The sequence below is a fragment of the Lithobates pipiens genome, unplaced genomic scaffold (assembly GCF_037356315.1).
Source record: "Lithobates pipiens isolate NorthernLeopardFrog02 unplaced genomic scaffold, aLitPip1_a1.2 Scaffold_22, whole genome shotgun sequence".
NCBI classification, from domain to species: Eukaryota; Metazoa; Chordata; class Amphibia; order Anura; family Ranidae; genus Lithobates; species Lithobates pipiens.
In genome coordinates this window covers 252,012,497-252,037,271 of record NW_027507784.1, presented here as the reverse complement: position 1 = coordinate 252,037,271, position 24,775 = coordinate 252,012,497, and the positions used below count along the sequence as shown (strand labels likewise).

The window sequence follows — 24,775 nt, the reverse complement described above, 5'->3', positions numbered from 1 at the left end:
TGCTGATATTACTGTGTTAACTTTGTTCCTATTTGCTTACCTAGAGCGTTCTGACAGGGCCATTACACAGGCAGTTGGTGGAACGAACGGTATCTGTTTGTCTTTTCAAGTCAGTAGGTAGAGAGAGTAGGTCTGGCACTGTGGGGATTCGGAAAGCTGGTTTACTGCTGTGCTGGGAATACAGACCATATAGCATGATCTCAAATCACACAAACATGACTGAGTCAGCTGGATGACTGAACGGGGGGGGGGGGGGGCATGTAATTTCTCCTTTCCATATAAAGAAAATCTGTGTAGATTTGTAGAAGTAGTCAGCAAGTTCAGAGCTAGTGCTATGCTTTCTTAGTGGACTAAATGTGCAACAGACACTGATACATAAAAATCACACAAAGCGCCTTCATAAAAATAAAATACAGATAACAAAAATGTAAATGTTCTTTATATGGTTTTGGTTTGGACTGGCTTTTACAGTCCTGCCTTGAACATAAACGCAAATCTGCTGTAGGTAGATCTCAAGTATGCAGCACCTGCAACATAACCTGATAACATTTATGAAATAGAACAGTAGGGGAAAAAAAACAAGGAAGAGCATCTGCACATACACCCCAGACATCCCTTGGAAAAAGCAAAGTGGAAATGTGTTCAAACCTACAGTGCATTGATTGTAAAAAAGAGAGATATTTTTGTAGGTAATGGCAGATATGGTGCTTACTCCCAAGATCGTTGTCAGGGTGTTGATTTTTAGCTCTTTTCTAGTCACATTCTTTTATTGATGCCAGCGGCAATAGTCTTGGCCCCCATACTACCAAGTAGATGGTTTTATAAATCAGCTGTATATAAATATTGTATTTTACCTTGTTCTATTGAAACTTAAGTTGCGCTATAAATGCTAGCCAAAACCATTCAATTGAACAAAAATAGTTAAAATTTACTGATTAATGTTTCATGTGCTACTTTTTGCCTTTTTGTACATGTAGCGCCGGCTCCTGAAGAGCATGCGCTATGTGTTTTTGGCATTTAATCTTCCTTAGAACCACAGTTTGGTTTTGGGTTTAATTACTCTAAATTTTGGCCTCAGTACCAGTCTGGCTGAATTGCATTGCATTCTGCTTGACCATAGCTGGCGCTGTCATCCCTGGCAGGTGCTAGAATGCAGTTCAGTTGGGTGCATTAAGTGCTAGTTCACACCAGACGCAGTTCCGTTCAGTTCCATGTGCTTTTTTTCTGCACTAAAAATGCATGCACAGTGTTTTCCATGTATTCCAGCTGCTCTAGTTCACACCATGCAGTCAGTTTCTGGTCAGTTTCTGGTCAGTTTCTGGTGCAGAAACTGAACGGAAACTGACTGCATGGTGTAAACTAGAGCCATTGGAATACATGGAAAACACTGTGCATGTATTTTGTGCAGAAAAAAAGCACAAGGAACTGAACGGAACTGCGTCTGGTGTGAACTGGCCCTAAGTGTCAGTTCTCTCTCAGAACCAGCCCAGTGGGAGTGCATTGGTGTGCACTCTTGCTGTGCATTCTAGGAGAGGGTACTTAAGGTGTTGACGTCACGTGCTTTGGAGTTCCGGTCCAGAAGTGCTTGCTGGCTGTTTGGTTCTGGTCCTCCTGACCAGCCCCCAGGGCTCTCATGGCCTGGGGTGTGGATCCACCTGACTTCGAGCTGGTCAGCCCAAGGCAAAGTAACTGAAAGAAGGATTCTAAGGTGGTTCGATGCCATCTCGGTTTGTGGAGAGGCCCAGCAACTATAGAAGCATCCAGGGGAGGACTCTTTGGGAGAAGGCCACACAAAGGTTGGCTTCTCAGCAGGAGCCTGGAGGCTAAGTTGAAAAACCCCAAGCAAATCTGATCTCGTGCGGTACCGCCGGACTGGCTGCAAGATACTGGTACTTTACGAGGGTTCTCTGAGTTGTCTACATCTTTCAGTTTTAGTCAAGTGTTCTACAACAAGTCTGTGGCAGACGCTTTGGTTGATTTAAACACCCTGTTGGCTGCTAGGCATGGTGAGAGAAGAACTATCCGACAAGGGCGAGGATCCAGCTGTGAATGGCTATTCCCTGGATTTTCTAATGTGGGAGACTCTTTTGTCTGCTTGATTTAGCTCAAGAGTACCTGGACTTTTCCTACCTAAACCCTCTAACCCTACGTTGAGAGACTGTGTTTGTTTATTCTTTTTGCAAATAAAAATCCCTCAAGCGGATCTGGCATCAGTCTCTGCAGTTCTTGGGCCATCTACCTCAGGAAACCCCATGACATACACAAGGTCAAGAAAGTAACGGTAAGCCCAAATAAATCAGACGCTCCTTCGGGAGTCAGTGCTACATGTGGGGGCTCGTCCGGGATTTGCCGTTACCCCACGTAACGAAAGAACTGTGTACATGGCTACTATAGGGTAGAGGGTTGAATATTTGGACTATGCCATTTTATGAGCAAAATGATTGACATCCACTGTTGGCATACAAGCTCTGGGCGAAGTTGGAAAAAGCCCACGAGTTGTGTGACCGGAGGAGACAGTGGGAGTAGTCTTGCCTTTCTCTTTGCCCTGCACGAGGCACCGTGTGAGAGTGTCGCGGGAGAGAGAGGAGGAAGCTTGTGCGTTGTATCGGAAGCAAAGCTAAAGAAAATGTTTGGAGTTTCGGGAGTTTCAGGAATGTCGCCTGCCATGAGACCCAGAATACCAGCTGTGGGTATCTCTACAAGTGTGAGACTCCCAGGGACTGTGATAACTGACACGGGGATTTGCCTGGCACCTTAGGGGCGTTTCCTGTAATACACCTCGGGAGACATCGAGGCTCTCGGGATGCTGTGCGGAAGGTGTGCAGGACTGGCCACAAGTCCCTGGCCATTTGCCCACTGTACGGGATGTGGTGAGTATTTGCTCCGAGTGGAGCAGCCTGTCGTGCCGCCAAGGGCATGCCGCGTGGACTGGGCCACGGGCGTGGTCACTGAGGAGTCTGCTGCTTATACTCCCTTGGTGAGACCTACCACAGCCGTGATGCCTGTCGCTGTCAGTAGTCCGGACGGAGATTTGACCACCACTACCGTGACTACTACTACTGCTGCCATCATTGGAGGAACTACTCCGGAGGTCATGGACACCGCATTGTCCACCATGACTGCCACAACCATGCCTGCCTTGGAGAAGGTAAGGCGATCCAGGTCCCCCTGCAGCCGCAGTCGAGGACACTCCAGGAGCTTACCTCAACCTGACTGGAGAAAGGAGGTCACATCGGAGAGGTCTGCCAACACTGATGGTGAGAGATCTGGGGCCATTGTGTTGAGTGGGACTGTGAGGAACTATCTCCCAGCGGAGGAGCTGAGAGATTCAGAGTTGGACTCTTTCTCTGACACTGGAGATGACGATCTCTTCAAGACTATGTCACAGGAGATGTTTTGGGCTAACGTGGATGATGTTGCCGCAACCTGCAGCGTCTCCGGGTGGCTGGCCCTAAATTCGGGGAGTGAAACACCACGCGCGGAAACTCAGACTACAATAGATCTAATTTTGCCCACACCCGTAAACTTGCCCATGCCTAAAACAAGCTCTGATGCCCTGATGCACAAGGCCCCTAACTCTTGTGTGCCTCCCGGAGATGGGAATGCCAGGGTTTTGCTTGCGAGGTCTCTGAGACTGCTCAGCAAGCGGGTAGCGTCTGAATATGGGTTTGAATTTCCTTATGTGCCCAAGGAGATAATGGATGTTATTGAACAGCACTGCGAGGAATGGTACGCGGAGGACGTCTGGAACTACGTTCCAAAGCCGTTTAGGAAGAAGATATTTTCTTTGGACATTTATGAACGGTTTACCGGGTGCCTCCAGCATTGGAGTTACGGAAGGCACGTATATGCAGACAAGGTGGTGATCTACAGACTGGGGAGGGACAATGTGGTTTATTTCATGACAACAGTGGACACTCAAGGGAAGTCATTGACCCTACCAGACCCCAGGTTCTACTGGTGAGATCGATTACCAGAACTGTGTTTTTTGCTTTGAAACAAAAAAACTTTGCTTCCCCTAGTTTTTGCTTGGACTCAAGGACTGTGGGTAGACAGTTAGATGCTAGGCTCTTGAATAGACTATGCGTCAAGTTCTACAAATCACAGTGTTTGTAAAAGAAATAAAGGACTAGCACGTATAGCTCTTGCCACTAGGTGGTGAGAGTTCGCAGAAAAAAAAAGAGAGAACATTTTGAAGCTCTTTAGTTTTGGTAACAGTTTAAGTTGGAAGAGAAGTACCCATCATTCTATGATGGAGACTTGCCTTCTGAATATAATAGTTTATTGTTTTATATGTGTTCCTTTGCAGAACTTCTATCAAACTACCGGAGAGTGGATGGTATAGGTAGACAGGTCTTGGGCTGCGTTATGTGTGAGATGATCCTGTGTTGCTGATAAATGTTTTATAAATGTTCAAAGTTTTATTGTTTTCCTTCCCTTTTCCCCATTCCAACCCTAAAGTTCAGGTACTAAATTTTGTTAGGATTAGAAATAGTTTTTTTCCGGGTTCTTCCTTTCTTACACAGACGATGAGGACATTGTCTAAATTGGAATGGGAAGTATGTAGCGCTGGCTCCTGAACTATGTGTTTTTGCCATTTAATCTTCCTGGAACCGCAGTTTGGTTTTGGGTTTAATTACTCTAAATGTTGGCCTCAGTACCAGTCTGGCTGGCTTGCATTACGTTCTGCTTGACCATAGGTGGCGCTGTCATCCCTGGCAGGTGCTAGAACGCAGTTCAGTTGGGTGCATTATGTGTCAGTTCTCTCTCAGAACCAGCCCAGTGGGAGTGTCACTCTTGCTGTGCATTCTGGGGGAGGGTACTTAAGGTGCTGACGTCACATGATTCGGGGTTTCTGGTCCAGAAGTGCTTGCTGGCTGTTTGGTACTGATCCTCCTGACCAGCCTCAGGGCTCTCAAGGCCGCTTTGAGGCCTTAATCCATCTTCTGTGACCCCCAGGCTGGGTCCCTAGGACACCCTGTACAGCAATCAGACCCAAGTTGAGGTACCGATCATTAGTGAAGGAATCCAGCAACACATAGACTCCTTCACTACAGGGGACCTCTTATCACCTATGCGAAAAGTCACCTCAGCTTCCCAGCCAGGTGGCTTCTATTATACAAAATAACAATAAAAACAGTCAAAAGAGCTACATCACAATAGTGTGAAAACGCTGAAGAGGAATATTCAACTGTAATTCCTCAATTCAGCAGCAAGACACCTTCACATCATTAGTGAATAGCCATGAGGTGTGTCTCTCTAGATCAAAAAGCAACATATATAGAACCTGGATAAGAATTCAAAGTAAATCTTCACAGAGAAAAAAAACAAATTCAAATTCAACAATTAGATAAAATTGCACCTCCACCACATTTGTTTAAAATGTGACAACGTTGTCAAGATACAGGTAGCTACCACATTCATTTAAACTTCACACACTCATCCTAAACAACTAGATAGAAATAGACTTATGCCGCGTACACACGGTCTGAGAATCCGTCGGAATGCGTCTTATCGGACCGTGTCGTCAGATAATCCGACTGTGTGTGGTATGCATTGGACTGATTCCTTCCGAATCTCCGTCTGACCCAATTTTCCAACATGTTGGAAATATTTCCCGACCAACTGGGCCGGTCGGACGTAATTACGTCATCACGTTCTGAAAGATCGGATTTTTCGACAACTTAGTCCGACCGTGTGTATGCAACAGTTTCGGACACAATCCGTCAGACTAAATCTGACGGACAAAATCCGACGGATTTGGTTGGCAGAATCTCTGACCGTGTGTACAGGGGCTTAGACTTATATGGTAAAGTTGATATCTGTTATTTTGCAGGAGAGACCGTCAAATAGATAGGGTGCAGCCCAGTATGTTATAAGACACAGTCCATCTTAGATTTTCAGTAATGGACATTTGATATTTGAGCGGTTCAATAAAGTGTTGTTTGTTTTTTCGATAATCGGCTGTTTCTCTTTGAAGATTCACTTTGGATTCTTATCCATGTTCTATATAGGCTCCTATTATACGCTAAACTCTTGTACCTGGATTCCTCATTGTAGCACTATCACCCACAAGGGTTAACCTACTGGTAACATTTTGCGTGAGAGTGTCTCTTACCCCAATCTGTGCCCAACCTGTAGATTACACCATATGTGCACCCCTTTTCCTAAATGTTGACATGACTTCAGACCAGGCAGTTGTCATTGACAATGGAACTTCTCTTTACTTCATTGAAACTTCGTCCATTACAGCTCACAGCATATTCCATCGCTTACAAAATGTTAAGACTGCTTGGTACCTCCTGACAGCCCTTGCCCTATAATTACATGTACCCGAGTAATGCAGAAAGTCCATGTTGCCCACAATGCCCATGTCTTGGGAAGCCCAACAGTGTTCCCACCAAGGAGAGAACACACATTTTGGGACACAGTGGTTTGCAGATTTCCATTTAATGTGTCTTTTTATATGATCATAAATTCTGTTTCAGAACATTCATTTGGCTTGGCGTGCATAAAATGACCCACACATTTGTATGACATATAAACTACTCCCACATTTTGGCAGTCAGCGTAATGTTGTCATTTTAATATTCTGCCATTGGATAGAATACATTTATGTATTCACACTGCATACATTGATCCCATTTAAAGTTACTAAAGTTACTAATTTTATATCTTTTATCTGTCCCTGTACAGTGGTTATGTACAATTAATTTATTAATTAATGTTGTTTGTTTTAATGTTATATCTGGATTTTCTTAAAACGTATGTTAAAGCGGAGTTCCAGCCTGTAAAAAAAAATAAAAAATTGAAGTCAGCAACTACAGTATAGAAATTTTGTAGCTGCTAACTTTTAATATAAGGACACTTACCTGTCCAGGGATCCTGCAATGTCGGCACCCCAAGCCTATTCGTCCATTGGCTCTCGGGTAATGGATCTGGCATTGCAAGTAAGGAAAACCGACAGTGAAGCCTTCAGGCTTCACTGCTGGCTTCCTACTGCTCATGCACAAGTTGCGCTGCGCTTTCTGAATGGTCCAGTCGTCTTCTGTGGCACACACAGGTCCCTGAAGAAAGTGGTGGAAGGAGGGGCCAGACATGACGCAGATCACCGTGTGGCGATCTTACCAGGAAGTGAGGACGGGTACCTATCAAAACCCTTTTGGGTGGAGCTCCACTTTAAAACATTTTTTTTTGGTTTATTAGAGTGGGAAATGAGAAAGAGACCTCTTTCAGTTTTATTTTTCTGTCTGTGCCCAATAGGGGCGATTTGCCGTTGCTTTATGTCCCATAGACACAGCAGGAAGTAGGAAGAGATCTTGCTACTTGATCATATTGCTAATTATATGTTGTAGTGTAATTTGCTTCAACTTTCTGTTCTCTATCCATTGGGATGGGATGAAATAGGATGAAATGTGAACAATCAATGAGTTGGAATGAGCACTAGCAGTGTGTAAAATTGTATTAGAGGCATTTGGTTGTTTTGCAAAATAATTATAGACAATAAGTATTGTCCATCCCTTTATGGATTTCAGTGTGCAAGAAAGAAATTTTCTCTTTCTCAAATCACAGTGCAATGGTGAAATGCTGATTGTATACATTGTTGTTCAGCTTATCGACAAATTCTCTAAGCCTGTCTACAGGACTTATCTATAAAATAATAGATTTTTATGTAGCCAGGTGCTTGGCTAAAAATGCAGAGTGAAAGAGACACTGGCCAGAACTGCTCTCTGTGGCTGCTGCCTGCAGTACTGAACTGGATAACTGCTATATCAGCAAGAGGATGGAGCTGCTGAGCAGGAAGAGTTCAATAGATTGAGTCAGGTAGCAACTCTAGTCCATAGTAGAGGGACTCTACTGTAATCAAAAGCTTTTGAATTGCATTTCCCAGGGGGAGATTGCCAGGAGGAGGGGAACGAGCTGCATTTTCTCAAGCTGTACAGAACACCACTTCCTCTTGCATTGAGGGATACTGGAGAGCACACATCACTGTCCAGTGTGCACCATCACTACTGCATGTCAGTGGCCTGAGCAGGATCTGGAGTGCTGAGTTCGGGAGTGCTGACAGATAGAGTCCTCTGGGTTCAGCACAGAGCATAGACTAATCGCTGGGTGTGTCCGAAATGTAAGCTGCTTCTGTACGGATTTACTATCTGGTGCTAGAGAAAGAGACTGAGCCCTCTCAGGAACTGACCATACAGCCATATAGCAGAATAGATTATATCATTTATGACTCCAGGTTTTAGTGAACTTTATATAATGTGTTTGGACCAAGCTGGTTCAAATTAACTATTTGCATTACTAACACATACAGCAGTCATCAGTACTGTGTGAATTGTATGTAGCCTCAGCTCCTACAGTATACGGCGTTGTGTTCTGGCAGTGGGATGGAGACATCTCTTAGAGCAAAATTTAGTAAAGCTGAGCTGAGCACTGCTCAGCCATTGACAGGAAGCTTTGTGCTTTTGAAATTTTTTATGCAAAATAGGGCCTTCGAATACACTGAAGAGATTGTTGGAGTAAAATAAGCCCAATTGGGACAAGCAATGATAACCCCCTAGTAAATGTCATGGCCAGCAATAACCCCCAAAACATGTCACAATAATTACACTCAGCACTGCATGATAATTAAACCCCAGCATGGCACCAAAATTAGCCCCCAGTGTGGCACAATAATTGACTACCATCACAGCACAATAATTAACCACCAGCACTGCTCAATTACACAACCCCAAGCATGGCACAATAATTACCCCAGCATTGCACATTAATTATCCACCAACATTGCACAATACTTAACCCCTTAGCTGTCCCTATCCCACAGCTGCATGTACACAAAGAGACTGGTTTGGCTATATTAGTACAATATGGCTATATTAGGTCAATGACACTGACCAAATATGGCCATGTGGTCACGTTAAGGTCAATGTAGTCATGAGCACTTCTTCCCTTTTGTGTACATGCATTGACCTAATATGGCTATGTAGCCATATTAGGTCAAATATGTTATAGCTATCCTCACCCCTTTGTGTACATGTACAGTTCCTTAAAAAAGTATTCATACCCCTTGAAATTTTCCACATTTTGTCATGTTACAGCCAAAAAATAAATGTATTTTATTGGGGTTTTATTTGATAAACCAACATAAAGTGACACATAATTGTGAAGTAGAAGGAAAATGATAAATGTTTTTCAAAATTGTGGTTTGCAAAATATGTGAAAAATGCTGCGTGCATTTATATTCAGCCCCCAAGTCAATACTTTGCAGAACCACCTTATGCTGCAATTACAGCTGCAAGTCCTTTTGGGGATGTCCCTACCAACTTTGCACATCTAGAGAGTGACATTTTTGCCCATTCTTCTTTGCACAATAGCTCAAGTTCTGTCAGATTAAATGGAGAGCATCTGTGAACAGCATTTTTTAGCAAGTCTTGCCACAAATTCTCAATTGGATTTATGTCTGGACTTTGACTGAGCCATTCTTTTGCCGCGTACACACGGTGGGAGAATCCGTCGGAATGCGTCTTATCGGACCGTGTCATCAGATAATCCGACTGTGTGTGGTATGCATCGGACTGATTCCGTCCGAATCTCTGTCGGACCCAATTTTCCAACATGTTGGAAATATTTCCCGACCAACTGGGCCGGTCGCACGTAATCCGATCATGTGTAGAGAATTTTGATCGGACCAAGTGCCACGCATGCTCAGATCAAATTCCTACATCAAAGCTATTGGCTACTAGCCTGAATCTAGTCCCATCGTAAAGAAATTACGTCACCACGTTCTGAAAGATTGGATATTTCAGACAACTTAGTCGGACTGTGTGTATGCAACAGTTTCGGACAAGATCCGATGGACAAAATCCGACGGAGAAAATCCGACAGATTTGGTTGTCGAAATATCCGACCGTGTGTACAGGGGCTAACTCATGAGTATGCTTTGATCTAAACCATTCCATTGTAGCTCTGTCTGTATGTTGAGGGTCATTGTACTGCTGGAAGGTGAACCTCCGCCCCAATCTCAATTCTTTTGCCGACTCTAACAGGTCTAAGATTGCCCTACATTTGGCTCCATTCATGTTCCCATTAACTCTGACCAGCTTCCATGTCCCTGCTAAAAAAAAGCTTTTTGCTTTTAGGCCAAAAAGTTCAATTTTGATCTCATCTGACCAGAGCACCTTTTTCCACATGTTTGTTGTGTCCCCCACATGGCTTCTCACAAGCTTCAAATGGACTTCTTATGGCTTTCTTTCAACAATTGCTTTCTTCTTGCCACTCTTCCATGAAGACCAGATTTGTGGAGTGCATGACTAATAGTTGTCCTGTGGACAGATTCTCCCAGCCGAGCTGTGGATCTCTGCAGAATTACTATGGACCTGTTGGCTGCTTCTGTGATTAATGCTCTCCTTGCCTGGCCTGTCAGTTTAGGTCGATGACCATGTCTTGGTAGGTTTGCAGTATTGCCATACTCTTTCCATTTGCGGATGATAGATTGAACAGTGCTCCATGAGATGTTCAAAAATTGGAATATTTTTTTTTTGTTTCAATATTTTTTATTGAGATTTTACACGGATAGACATAAGCAACATTCATGAGATAGCTGATTAAACCTCAGTTATAACAAGTCATTAACATTTAAAGGCATACAACATTAAGTGGAGTAAGGAACCATGTAGGGTGCTTTGTTGATCATCTTACCAACAGTGTTTATTCTCCCTCGCTCCGACACCCCTATTGGGATCAGACTGTATCGAGGGGAGGAAGATTCTGCCACCAACATGCAAAAGAAAAACACTCACTAACCAGCAGTATGTGCCCCCTCTTGAACCATCACCCATGATATTTTTTTTAACCTAACCCTGCTTTAAACTTCCCCACAACTTCATGCCTGACCTGTCTGGTGTGTTACTTGCTCTTCATGATGCCGTTTATTCACTAAGGTTCTCTAATAAACCTCTGAGGGCTACTGAACAGCTGTATTTATACTGAGATTAACCCCTTCCTGACCAGCCACCTCAGTTATACTGTGGCAGGGTGGCTACCCTGGGAGAACCACCGTAGCTATACGTCGGCTTGCCTTTTGACCACTAGGGGGTGCGCGCACCCACCGCGCCGGAGCCGATGCACCCACGATCACTCCACACAGAGACAGACCGGAGATCTGTCAATGTAAACAGACACTACAAAATAAAAATAAAAAATATATCATGGGTGATGGTTCAAGAGAAAACGGTCAGTATTCTCCAGTCCGCTACAAAAAAGCACAAAATGGTATGGGAACCCTGGAAGACCTATATACCATAACTCCCACAACCTCTCTAACAGACTACAACCACTCTACCCCCAGGTAACTCTCTGATGCCTTTATATCTCACCACTTTCCCTCCTTTCTCCTTCTTCCTCCTTCTCTATTCTTCTCAACGTTCCCTGATCACCCACTTGTATGACTCAAAATGCAAAAGCCAGGGAACAATCTTTCACTGATGGCACTACAAGCCTAGTTCAGGCGAACTAGGCTTATAGTGTCTGTAGTGTCTGTCAATGTAAACAGACAGATCTCCGCGCTGTAAGGGGTGAGGAGAGCGATCTGTTGTTCATGAACAATGATCGGTCTCTTCACCCAGGCAGTCCCATCCACCCACAGTTAAAATCACTCCCTAGGTAACACAGTTAACCCCTTGATCGCCCCTACTTTTAACTCCTTCCCTGCCAGTGACATTTACACAGTAATCAGTGCATTTTTATAGCACTAATTTCTGTATAAATGCCAATGGTCCCAAAAGTGTGTGAAAAGTGTCTGATCTGGCCACCATAATGTTGCAGTCCCGATAAAAATCGCTGATCATCATTACTACATTACTAAAAAAATAATAATAAAAATGCCATAAATCTTTCCCCTATTTTGTAGACGCTATAACTTTTGCGCAAACCAATCAATATAGGCTTATTGTGATTTTTATTACCAAAAATATGTAGAAAAATACATATTTGCCTAAACTGAGAAAAAAATTTGCTTTTATAAAAAAAAAAAAAAAAATGCGTATATTTATTATAGCAAAAAGTACAAAATATAGTTTTTTTCAAATTTTTCCTTTTTTTTGTTTATAGCGCAAAAAAACAAAAACAAAAACAAAAAAAAACAGAGATGATCAAATACCACCAAACTAAAGCTCTATTTGTGGGAAAAAAAGGACGTCAATATTGTTTGGGTACGACGTCGCACAACCGCACAATTGTCAGTTAAAGTGACGCAGTGCTGTATCGCAAAAAATGGCCTGATCATTGAGCAGCCAAATTTTCATAGGCCTGAAGTGGGTAAATTACACACAGGTGGACTCTATTTACTAATTACTGGTGACTTCTAAAGGCAATTTGATACCCCTAACTAAAATCTAGTGGAACCGAGTAAAAGGGGCTGAATGCAAATGCACACCACACTTTTCAGATATTTATTTGTAAAACATTTGAAAAACCATTTATAATTTTCCTTCCACCTCATAATTATGTGCCACTTTGTGTTGGTCACATAAAACATAAAAAAAAAAAAGAAATCACATAAAATCCCAATAAAATTCATACCATATGCACTCGAGTATAAGCCAAATTTTTCAGCACATTTTTTAGGCTGCCCCCCCCCCCCCCCCTCGGCTTATACTTGAGTGAGGGTGCCTATCTGTAGATGTACTACTAAAACTGCTGTGTCATGCAGTCTGTGCGGCTGTCCATTGTAAGAAAGCCCCGCCTCCTCCTCGTCAGTGATAGACAGAACACTGATACAATGCTGGTAAACTGTATCAGTGTTATGTCTATCATGGAGGAAGAGGAGGCGGGGCTTTGTTATAATGGATGGCCAAACAGACTTCATGACACAGTGGAAGACACCCGCTGTTTTAGTTATCAAAGGTGCAGCTGCAGATGGGCATGACACAGCGGGAGACACCCGCTGTTTCAGTTATCACAGGTACATCTGCAGATTGGCACAATGAGTCTGCACATGGGCACAGTGAGGCTGCAAATGGGCACAGTGAGGCTGCAGATAGGCATAATGAGGCTGCAAATGGGCACAGTGAGGCCGGAGATGGGCACAGCAAGGCTGCAGATGGGCACAACAAGGCTGCACATGAGCACAGTGAGGCTTCAGATGGGCACTGATGATGCAAATGGGCACAGTGAGGCTGCAGATGAGCACAATAAGGGCTTCAGATGGGCACTGATGATACAGCTGGGCACAGTGAGGCTGCAAATAGGCACAGTGAGGCTGCAGATGGCCACAGTGAGGCTGCAGATGGGCATTGTTTACCCAGTAGCTTCTGCATTTCCCACCCTAGGCTTATACTCCAGTCAATAAGTTTTCCCAGTTTTTTTGCGGTAAAATTAGGTGCCTCGGCTTATATTCGGCCTATACTCGAATATATACGGTACACGTTTTTGGTCATAACATGACAAAATGTGGAAAATTTCAAGGGGAATTAATATTTTTTCAAGGCACTGTAGCTGTGGGGCAGGCAATGCAGGGATGTGATCACGTGACAGCTTCCCACATGTTCTGCCTAACTGGGTTCAGACCATAAGACCAAAACCAGCTCATACCTACCTGGAAGCACCAGGTTTTTTGCAGGAGCTGAAGTAGTAGCAGTTGGGGTGCTCAGTTCTGGTGTCAAGGGGTGGAATTTAAGGAGATACCTCACTTTTCCCTGAATTGGCAAGGTGATAAGGTTTCTTTAAGCTCATCGTATTCACACAAATACAATTTTTACTGAGAAACTGAGTATGTACCTTTATACAATTGCATCTCTTCCCCCAGGAGAAACAACATCTGCATCAGTTTACTGTTACCAGAACCTAATGCAGTAAATATCTCTTATCAAACTCATAAGAGGCCTGGCTGTCTGCACAGCTCCTAGAAATCCCCCTTAGTGAGTCTGATAAGCAATTTAGTAACTCATTCAGTGCCAGGGACAGACAGGCCACACTCATTTAAATGAAAGCAGACAGAAATGCATGCTAATCTTCTGCGTGTTTTTCTTACTGCTGTCAGGTCCTCCTGTTTTGTATGTCATAGGGTTGTATTCCATCACATTCCAACCTTCAGATTTGCAAGCTTGTTACTGTAGAAGGTGACATTATGCCTCGGTGCCAATACAATCTGCAGCTGAGGGCGGATGCTTGACACAGATCTCTATTAGCATATTCTATCTAAAGGTTATTCATTTGCATACCTATCACCAGGCCAAAATAATTCAATGTCATCTCTCATTTTTTAAGCATTTCGCTCATTCCCCTATGTGTCTCTAAAGCAATTAAGCCAGTAACATTCATTTGTTATAGCAAATTTTATGGTGTTTCTGTATCAATTACACAGCAGCTCTTTATAGATAGTCCAAATTTTGTCAAAGCATTTTAATATCTTTTTGTTCTCTTATATGTTCATAATACATATGGAAGGGAACAAGGTATATATTTAGTATGGGGATGCAGCTGGAAAAAGAGAAACCGAGGGTGTATACTTCCTTCCAGTCATTCAGTTAGCAAATATGTTTGTATGACTATTTAAAGTATAAGTTCACCTTTCTGAACAAGTTACACCCATATTTACATCTACCTGCTCCCCCCTCCCAGTGACAGTGGGCCAGGGATCTTCTCCCCACACCCACGGTCACAATTCAAAAAGAGCGTGTCAGGTTATTCATTTGCAGATCCTTGTGAATCAATGAACTATAACTACCATTAGCCTTTGCGGCTGTCGGCTTGCAGTTCTTAATGAACTAACAGGGAGCTGATGAGTGCTCTAGGTAGTTCATTGAGTATCCTGTCTTTCAGTAACTGCCTGCCCATATTGGGAGGTACAGAAGACAGCTGGCATTGCAATGCTGTAAATGCTCCTAAAATAATAATAATAATAATACCTGCAAAAAAGACATTTTTTTGTTTTTTAAAGATGAACTTATCATTTAAAGTGGAACCTAACCTTCTTATCCTTTACAGCCAATTAAGCTGCCATCTTAGCCTTTAATCTGCAGTTGCCATGGTGTTACACATGTGGTCAGTTGTGACACTAGCCATTTGATGACTTGCCAGTTCAAGTGAAAGAACACACAACTGTGACAGTTATCATTTATGGAATGCCTTGAATGTAGCAAGCGCCCCCCCCCCCCCCCTCCTGAGCCGTACAAGGCCATGTGCCCTTAACATGGGAGGGTGCTTTGGGGAAAGGGGGCCCTGCGGCTCCCCACCCCAAAGCACATTGTCCCCATGTTGATGAGGACAAGGGCCTCTTCCCGACAACCCTGGCTTTTGGTTTTCGGGGTCTGCGAGCGGGGGGCTTATCGGAATCCGGGAGCCCCTTTAATAAGATACCGGCCCCCCACCCTATGTGAATGAGTATGGGGTACGATGTACCCCTACCCATTCACCTGGTGAAAAAAGTGTAAATAAAAAAACACAAGTTTTTAAAATAATTTATTAGACAGCTCCGGGGGTCTTCTTCCATCTTGGGGGGTCTTCTTGCCGGACTCCTCCGATATCTTCTGCTCTTTTACTAGTGGAGGAGCCCGGCTTTCTTCTTCATCGCCGCCGCTGTCCGGGGGTCTTCTTTCTACTTCGGGGTCTTGTCCCGCTCTTCGGTTCTTCTTGCCAGGCCTCCACTATCTTCTTAAAGCTCTTTTACTAGCGTTGGCCCGGTCTTCTGCCGCTGCCTTCTTCTCTTCTTCTTCTTCCTTCTGATGTTGACACAACGCTCTCTCTGGCCACAATGGCAGGGGCGCGTTGTGTGGCGACTTATATAGGAACACGGGGCGGGGTCACCGGGTGATGTCACATGGTGTCCCCACCCGTATGATGTCATAGTCCCAGAGGATGCTGGGAATGTGACATAATAAGGGGTGGGGTCACCATGTGACATCACCTGGTGACCTCGCCCCTTGTCCCTATATAAGTCGCCGCACAACGGGTCCCTGCCATTGCGGCCAGAGAGCGTGTCGTGTCAATATTGCAAAGAAGAAGGTGGCGGCGACAGTGACAGAAGACCGGGCCAACGCTAGTAAAAGAGCTATAAGAAGATAGTGGAGGCCTGGCAAGAAGAACCGAAGAGCGGGACAAGACCCCGAAGTTGGAAGAAGACCCCCGGACGGCGGCGACGACAAAGAAGAAAGCTAGGCTCCTTCGCTAGTAAAAGAGCTAGCAGAAGAAGTAGTCTGGCGAGAAGACCCCCCCAAGACAGAAGAAGACCCCTGGAGCTGTCTAATAAATTATTTAAAAAACTTGTGTTGTGTTTTTTTATTTACACTTTTTTCACCAGGTGAATGGGTAGGGGTACATCATACCCCATACTCATTCACATAGGGTGGGGAGCCGGTATCTGGGGGCACCCTTATTAAAGGGGGCTCCCGGATTCCGATAAGCCCCCCACCCGCAGACCTCGACAACCAACAGCCAGGGTTGTTGGGAAGAGGCCCTTGTCCTCATCAACATGGGGACAAGGTGCTTTGGGGTGGGGGGCCACAGGGCCCTCCCTTCCCCAAGGCACTTCCCCATGTTGAGGGCACGCAGCCTGGTACGGCTCAGGAGGGGGGGCGCTCACTCATCCCCACCCCCTTTCCTGACCGGCCAGGCTGCGTGCTCGGATAAGGGTCTGCTATGGACTTTGGGGGGGGCCCACGCCATTTATTCGGCGTAGGTGTTCCCCTTTAAATTCATACCAGGTGACGGGGACAGCGAGGTTTCAATCTCGCCGATGGAGGCGGCGACATTCACTTCCTTTGCTAGTCCGGTCTACCTGGAGCCACGTTCAAAATGAACAGACTTTTCACCGTGTGTGGGCAAGTCCATTAATTTCAAAAGTCCACCGGAAACCGCTGTGTGTGGGCAGATTCACTCGTTCAGAAAGTCTGGTGGACCTCCGCCGGACTAAGTCGTGTGTACGCGGCATTAGGGGTTGATTTACTAAAACAGAAGAGTGAAAAATCTGCTGCAGCAGTGCATGGTAGCCAATTAGAAGGCAACTTCAGCTTGTTCAATTAAACTTTGACAAAAATAAACTGGAAGCTGATTGCTTTCTATGCAGAGCTGCACCAGATTTTGCACTGTCCAGTTTTAATAAATCAATCCCAATCAACTGACATCACCAGTGCCTCCATCAACAAACCAAAGCTTGCATCTACAATAAATATTTTAATGAAGCAACCCCTGGCAGAAAAGGAAACCCCCCCCCCCCCCTCCCCGCACCAGGGTGGATGGACATTACCCAAGGGTGGAGCCATGGCTTGAGTGGAAGATTAAAATAAGTTGAACACCAGTCACCTTTTGTCTTTTCCAGGCATTTATTTGCTCCAGCCTCACAGGGAGATTGGGGTAAGGATTAAGATAATGCCAGCAACATGTTTTCCCAGTCATCAACTACACTTCTGCTGTCACAGTGCATAAACAAAACATGGACCACAGTGTATTGCAGCAAATAAGGACCATCAGGAAAACACTGGCAGGACTTCAGAGCTCCACAGCTAAGCAAAGCATTTGGTACTTCCATGCATCCTTTCCAAGGGAGTACTGGGATCCTCTGAGGGTCAGACAAATTGTTCCTCCAGCATGACTTCTTCCCCTAGCTGTCAACCTCGGGTTCTGTATTCTTCTTGACGAGGCAGGACAACTTCAGAATGGTTTTGCTAGGCCCAAACAGACTTCTGGCCTATAGCATGTACTACTACACATACCTCCCCAGGCCACAGCCCAGGGAGAAAAAGAGCTCACCAGACAACTCCCCAAATATGTATAGCCTCCTCTAATATGCACTTATGACAATAAACCTCCTAGTGGTTGGTGAGGGGGGATGTGAATATTCATAACCAAGCATTGTTACAGCTACCCTATCTATTGCCAAAGGTGCCAAGAACACCTACAGGCAACAGCCAGGAACAGCAGCAACACTGAGATTAAGGGAAAGCCAAGTGAGATGCTACAGATTAGCCTTGGTAGATTACTGCCCAGCAGAACTAAACTTAACAAATCACCTCTACTTATGGCAGAGTAGGCTTGTGCAATTTGTTACGTATTGAATCGAAATTCTGCCGAATTTTGCATCCGAATGTCCGAATAAAAAAATAACGAATAACAACGAATATGAAAGAAATATAAAGAATGAATTCGAATGAGTTCGACATGATTCGGTAATTCTTTAAAGATCTAATGAAACAAAAGGTCAGCTCAAAGTAAATCTTATAATCCAATCAGCTAATTCATTTTGTGCCGGAGGATGGATTACTGGCAAAGTGCATTCCTGAGAACTGAGTAAGGCCGCGTACACACGGGCGGATTGTCTGCCCAACTAAGTTCGTCAGACAATCCGACAGACAGTCCGTTCAACTTTTGAATGAACAGACTTGACCACACACGATGAACAGACAGTCCGCTGAAAGCTTGCGTGATGACGTGTACAGCACGTACGACGGGACTAGAAATACGACGTCCAATACACTGCAATGCAACCTTCGGCGTGTAAATCCTTTCTGAGCATGCGCCATACTTAGTCCGTCCAACTTGCCTACTCACGAGCGGACTGTCCGCTGAAACTAAGTTTGGACGGACAAAATTACGGAAATTCCGAAAGACTAAGTCCGTCAGACTGTCCGCTGAAAAAGTCCGCTGAAGCCCACACACGAGCGGATTGTCCGCTGAAACACGTTTCAGCGGACTAAGTTGGGCAGACAATCCGCCCGTGTGTACGCGGCCTTAGAAGGGTGTTGTATTGTATTTGAGCCGAGGAGAAGAGACGTTGTCATTGTGTGTGTTAAAAGATTCAATAAAAAAACGACTTTCCAAACTACGAATCATTATCACGAATGTCTATACATACATAAATAGCGAATTTCAACGAATACGAACGAATGAATTTGACACTCTACGAATAATAACGAATTATTGGAAAACTTATTAACATAACATAATGAATATAACAGAATGAAACAATGTATTTTATGAATGACAACGAACCGAAACTAAACGGAATTTTCCATTGTGCACAAGTCTATGCAGAGTGGCTACATTGCTTTTTACTTTTTTTAGGTTTTAGTTAGAGAATTTACATGTGGAGTTGGAGGCCAATAAATAGATGCAAGTTTTTTTTTTGTTCAAGGCGGAGTGGAGGATAACATCATTATCTACCCAGATCTAATCAGAAAACACCTTGTATTTATTGAAAAAAATGACAAGGCATTCTCTGAATGATGGCAGTGCCAAGCTAGTGAGCTACTGCACAGTTGGGAAAATGTCTGTTCAGGCTTCAAGAAAAGGTGATTTTGACCAGAATATTTGACAATATTCTGCTAAAATATTAGAAGGCAAATCCCTTGTATTTTGAAAAGCATGGTTCCTATCATACCGTTTTTATGTTTAATATAATTCACTATATAAACGATAGAAATGTACATGCATCACAACTAGCAGGAAAGTCTACAAAGATATGAGATATGCGTCTATACAATCATATACAGTATTTTATATAAGATTGATTTGAGTACATACCTATCACATTTACATCGTATGCATAAATGTTGCCAAAATGTTTTACATTAAATAAATTAGTAAACAACCTTTCCAATGTGTTAAATATAGATATTACCTAAATTATCTGTTGTTGTCTAGGTAAATTTGATGTTTTTGATAACATACATATTTAAAATGTAAGGCTTTAGCTGTATTCATTCATATTAAATTGTTTTTTAACTTTACTATTATCTGTTTTCTATTACTAGCTCTGAGATCTTGGAATGACAACAGCTGCAGTCGCGAGTTTCCTTTTGTCTGCAAGATTCCATCTATGGCACACATGTGACCACACTGCCGTTACCCTCAACCTTAGAATTTTGTGCAAATGTTTACTCCACAAAATCGTACATGATATAACCTTCCCTTTCTGACTGAAGGAAAAGTTGCTACCTAGTAATGTCTTAGTCACTTTATGGAAGGACTTTCCCAAAAGCAATTCCTAAGCCCATGTATTAGTCAGGGTATAGGAGAAGAATTAAGCCCATAAAGTCTACATTGATGTTAATGTAACAGTGATTAAGTCATACCCACTGAAAGTTCTAATGTTTTAATTAGGAAAATGTAGTATTTCTTAAAGACAAAATGAAAATGGGTATGGTTAAGCACTTCACATGAATTGCTGTATCTTGGTGTCAAATGGTGGGAAGTAAGTTTGGTCCTATTTGTCCAGATTTACAAGCATTTAAAGTGGATCTACGCCCTAACTGGATTTCACTTAAAGTACAGCTGTCCTCAAACTATGGGCATTAAGGCCTCATGCACACTGGACAGTATAAAAAAGCCAGTAGCGTTAGCTGTAGAAATCTGTACCTGTAGAATGATTTTTGCAGCATTTTGGCTGTAGCGTTTTTCAGCATTTTTTAGTGTTTGAATTTGTATTTTATTTTTAGCAAAACTATACTCACACAAAAGCTTATGGCTCAAAAAAACACAGATGAAGGCAGAATAGCCGCGTTTTCAGCATTTTTAAGCTTTTATCAGAGATATGCCCCATACACACGGTCGGAAATTCAGACAGAGAAAGTCAGATCGGATTATGTTGTCGGAAAATCCGATCGTGTGTGGAAAAAGTTTGAAAGCTGGATCTAAAATTTTCTGACAGCGAAATCCGATCTGACTTTTTCCAATTGTGTGTAGAGAATTCCAATGCACAAAGTGCCACGCATGGTCAGAAAAAAATTTGGAGACGAAAGCTATTGGCTACTGGCCTCTACGTAGTCCCATCGTACGTTTTGTATGTCACCTTGTTCCGGACGATCAGATTTTCTGACAACTTTGTGCGACCGTGTGTATGCAAGACAAGTTTTGGCCAAAATCCGTCTGAAAAAATCTGACAGATTTTGTGGTCGGAATGTCTGACCGTGTGTATGGGGCATAAGGGTGTTTTTACAGCTGAAAAACTCTTCTTCAATCTCACTACTAGTTCTGGGGGTTTTTTTTCCAGCCGGAAAATATCCCTGCCAAAAAACGCTAATAACAGCCTATGTGTGCATGGACACATATGATAACCTGCTGGGGAGTTTACTGGCTGCAGAAAGAAACACCTGAAGCCAATAACAGCAGCTGTAAAAATGTCCAGTGGGCATGAGGCCTAAATGTTTCACATATTTTTAACAAACAGTAAAAAAGCTGTATTAACAAGCCATGCATGACCTCTCTAGGTGCTTTTTATATGAAGGTATTGAATTAAAGGTCATAACAAAGGTTCTAAACTCTAGCCTCAGTCAGATTCTAACAGCTTAAAAACACCTTTTAGTTGTTTGCATTAGAGAGCTGGCAGGCTGCCAACATACTTTCTTATAGAAAAAAGCTAACAATTTATAGCTTGCTTTGTGAACTTTAAAAATGTATTTCTCTACAATGCTAATAGATGCTAAGGTGAATGAGGGCTTGTTTTAACGTGTTTTTACTGACTGTCCATATTATATAAATAATTTAATGTGCATGAACTGGGCACTGGTTCACTTTAAGCAATTTGTATGATAAACAATTACCATTTTATTTTTAATACTGTGTTAATTCAGTGCTGCTGATCTCTTCTAACCTCTTTAAATCAGCTTTCAAATATACCTGCTCTTAATCCAATGTTGACCTTATACATCTCTTCCCTGGATGAAATTACTGAAAATGTGAAAATTGGGCCATGTTTATCCAATGTGTGACAGCACAGCAATTTGTAGTCTACACCAGGGGTGCATGCAACAAGGTGACAATACCACATGGGAACACAGACGGGAGACAGTTATCAATCCATAACAAAAAAATTTCCTGCATAAGGACCTTCATAGTATGATAAATAGCCATTTTGTTAATGAAAGCTGCAGGCTTAAAAGATTAAAAACACCAATTTAAATTGCATTTATATATTAATGTTTTTATGAGATATTTAGTGTTTGGTTTCAGATTATTAAAGTTAACCTGTCACACACAGTATAAGTTCAGCTTTATAGCAAATAGTGCTTAAATATCTCAACTTACAGATGTTTTTTTTTTTTTTCTAAACACAAGTTCTACGTGTTCAATATTATATGCACAGTTTGAATTGCTCAGGTTTTTTTTAACATATTTACTTAAAACAGGAAGTATGTTTAGAATAATTTATAATAGGACTATTAAGTATGATTACCAGAAAAAGATATCCACATATGGAAGGAGCACCAGACCAAAGATAAAAGAATCCAAATGAATTTATTGATATTGTGTTAAAAGATAACCAATGCGTTTTGGCCATCAAAGAACCTCCCCCTTCATCACGGCTACAACAAAACATAATATAATGCAAATATAATTGTGACTCAATAAAATCATGAGCCTAACAAACATAAAATATCATGTGTAACATACACATACGTTCATCCAAAAATACTCCCATATACACACACACACACACACATATGCATACATTCAAAGAAATTAAGATAAAGAGATGAGGAAGTATCAAATAGTAAGTGATAAGGTGCAATGGGTTCATTTTCAAAATTAATATTATCAGATTCTACATGGTTAATAGATTCCATTGCATCATTACAGGCATAGTCCACTTTTAAGTACACAATGGGGTTTATTTACTAAAACTGAAAAGTGCAAAATCAGGCTCACTTCTGCATAGAAACTAATGAGCATCCATGTTTTATTACAAAAGCTTAACTGAACAATCTGGGGTTAGAAGCTCATTGGATTCTATGCAGAAGGAGCCTTATTTTTCACTTTTCAGCTTTAGTAAATAAACCCCATTGTGGGGTATGCCTGTATACATATAACTGAAATAATACATATGAAAACAAACAATTCAATAAAAAAATGAAATTCGTCAAATCTTCCTGAGCTCTAGGCTAACTTCATCAATCTTTGAACTAGAAGACTCAGTCTAATGCCTCGTACACACGATCACACTTTCCGTCAACATAACCATGGCATTTTGTTCGAAGGTCGTTGGCTCCAACTTGTCTTGCATACACACGGTCACACAAATGTTGGCTAACAATTACAAACGTGTGAACGTCGTGACGTACAAGACGTAGAGAAAAAGGAAGTTCAATATCCAGTGTGGCTCCTTCTGCTTGATTCAGAGCATGCGCAAACTTTTGTGCGTCGGACTTGTGTACACACGATCGTAAATTCCGATAACAAAGTTTTGTTGGTCGGAAGGTTTGAGAACCTGCTAGCCAACATTTGTTGGCGGAGAGTCTGACCACAAATGTTCGATGGAGCATACACACGGTCGGACTTTTAGCCAACAAGCTCACATCCAACATTTGTTGTCCGATTGTGTGTACAGGCATTACTCTCCCAGAGTTTTAAAATTGTGGAGCATCCTTCCCCAAGCTAACATCCTGTACTAGTGCAGGGTCTACCCCCACTATACATGATACTTTACCATTCAGAGTCCTCATCTCAGCCTCTGATAATAAGAAATTGTCTAGCTCACAACAACTGTCAGCCCCTTCTGTCATCCCAGACTAGAGTTTAGGACTGGGAAGACCTTTGTTGTTTACCACAGTAACCAGACTATCATAGACCAGCAAATTGTTTCTGTTTTTACCATTACAGTCAAGACCACTGTTTGACAAGGGTAGTGTCTGTAGAGGGAACACATACAGATGAGTGGTTACCTTCCCATGGCATTCTCACAAAACACTGACTCATCTGTCATTTATTATAGGCAAACATATTTCTGCCAATCCCTTTATATGGTGAGAACCTTTCTGGCACTATTTGTCAATCTCCACATTCAACCTTTAAGATGTCTCCCTGCCATTCAGTGGCTTTATTGGGTTTATAAATGGAACCCATTTTTGGGTTTGTGGCCCTAATCCCTTCACTCATACCTATGCACTCTGGCGCTATCACATCTTGCTTTTTAGTACCAACTTTATCCGTTTCCTGGGCCACTGGTAAGATTTCTGCTATTTCCTTGCCATTTCTCTGCCAAAATACCTTGCTAAGCTTTGTCTGTAGTGTGCACATATTCGACTGTAGGCTGGTAGGCAGTACCTTGGAGTTTAATAGCAAAAATGCTATCCTAGACATGTCTAACAGTCCTCTGGGGAGGCCTTCATACATAAAGTTACCTAGAAACAAGCCAGGAGTGCACTGTTTTTTCATCATCATTAATAAACATTGTACAAAAATGGTCCCAGTCTCATCTATCTTATGTGGTACATTCATTAACACATTGATCTAACTATTGGTACGCCAACAGTACCAGCCCATGCATCAATAGAGGAGGCACATAACATGTGTGCTGAGAAACCGCTAGGTCCAGCACTTCAGGCCCCTTGAAAGTTTTAAGGAACTTCTCTGTTTCTGATATTGTTGCTAGGGGAAACTGCATACTTTTCTTAGTGCCCCCACCCCCATTTAGATCTGTTCTTTGCTTAGATGACTCTGGCATATAAATAGAGGTTTTTAGATCATTAATCATCATATTATCAGGTTCACATTTAAGCCTTGCCTCCCTATTAAATACAGGACTGCGCAGAGGGAAGTCTGTCTCAAAATACATAGCGAGTCCCTCTAAGTGGGGTGACTACCACATCATGGAAAACTGTATACTGTTCATCTCTCTAATGAATGACTTACCAGTCTCAGCCATTTCCACTTTGAAAAAATTCTTAGCAGCCCCTGCTATTTTTCTAACTTTCTTCATTTAGGAATGCTGGAATTGTGAGCACTCTGACTCCTCTTTTTCCTTTGGACCTACCTTTCCACAAATGTGGCCGATAGGGCTAAACAG

General features: G+C 42.7%; 1 protein-coding gene across 1 annotated transcript in view; it reads left to right on the top strand.

Annotated features, from left to right (window-relative positions):
* Positions 1-24,173, top strand: part of CLEC19A (C-type lectin domain containing 19A) — a 57,745-nt gene extending 33,572 nt beyond the window's left edge. The window contains exon 5 of the mRNA XM_077448939.1: positions 19,746-24,173. Within this exon, the coding sequence (XP_077305065.1) occupies positions 19,746-19,825 (80 nt within the window). The 3' untranslated portion in view covers positions 19,826-24,173. The remainder of the gene's footprint in view (positions 1-19,745) is intronic.
* Positions 24,174-24,775: the final 602 nt, after the last annotated feature.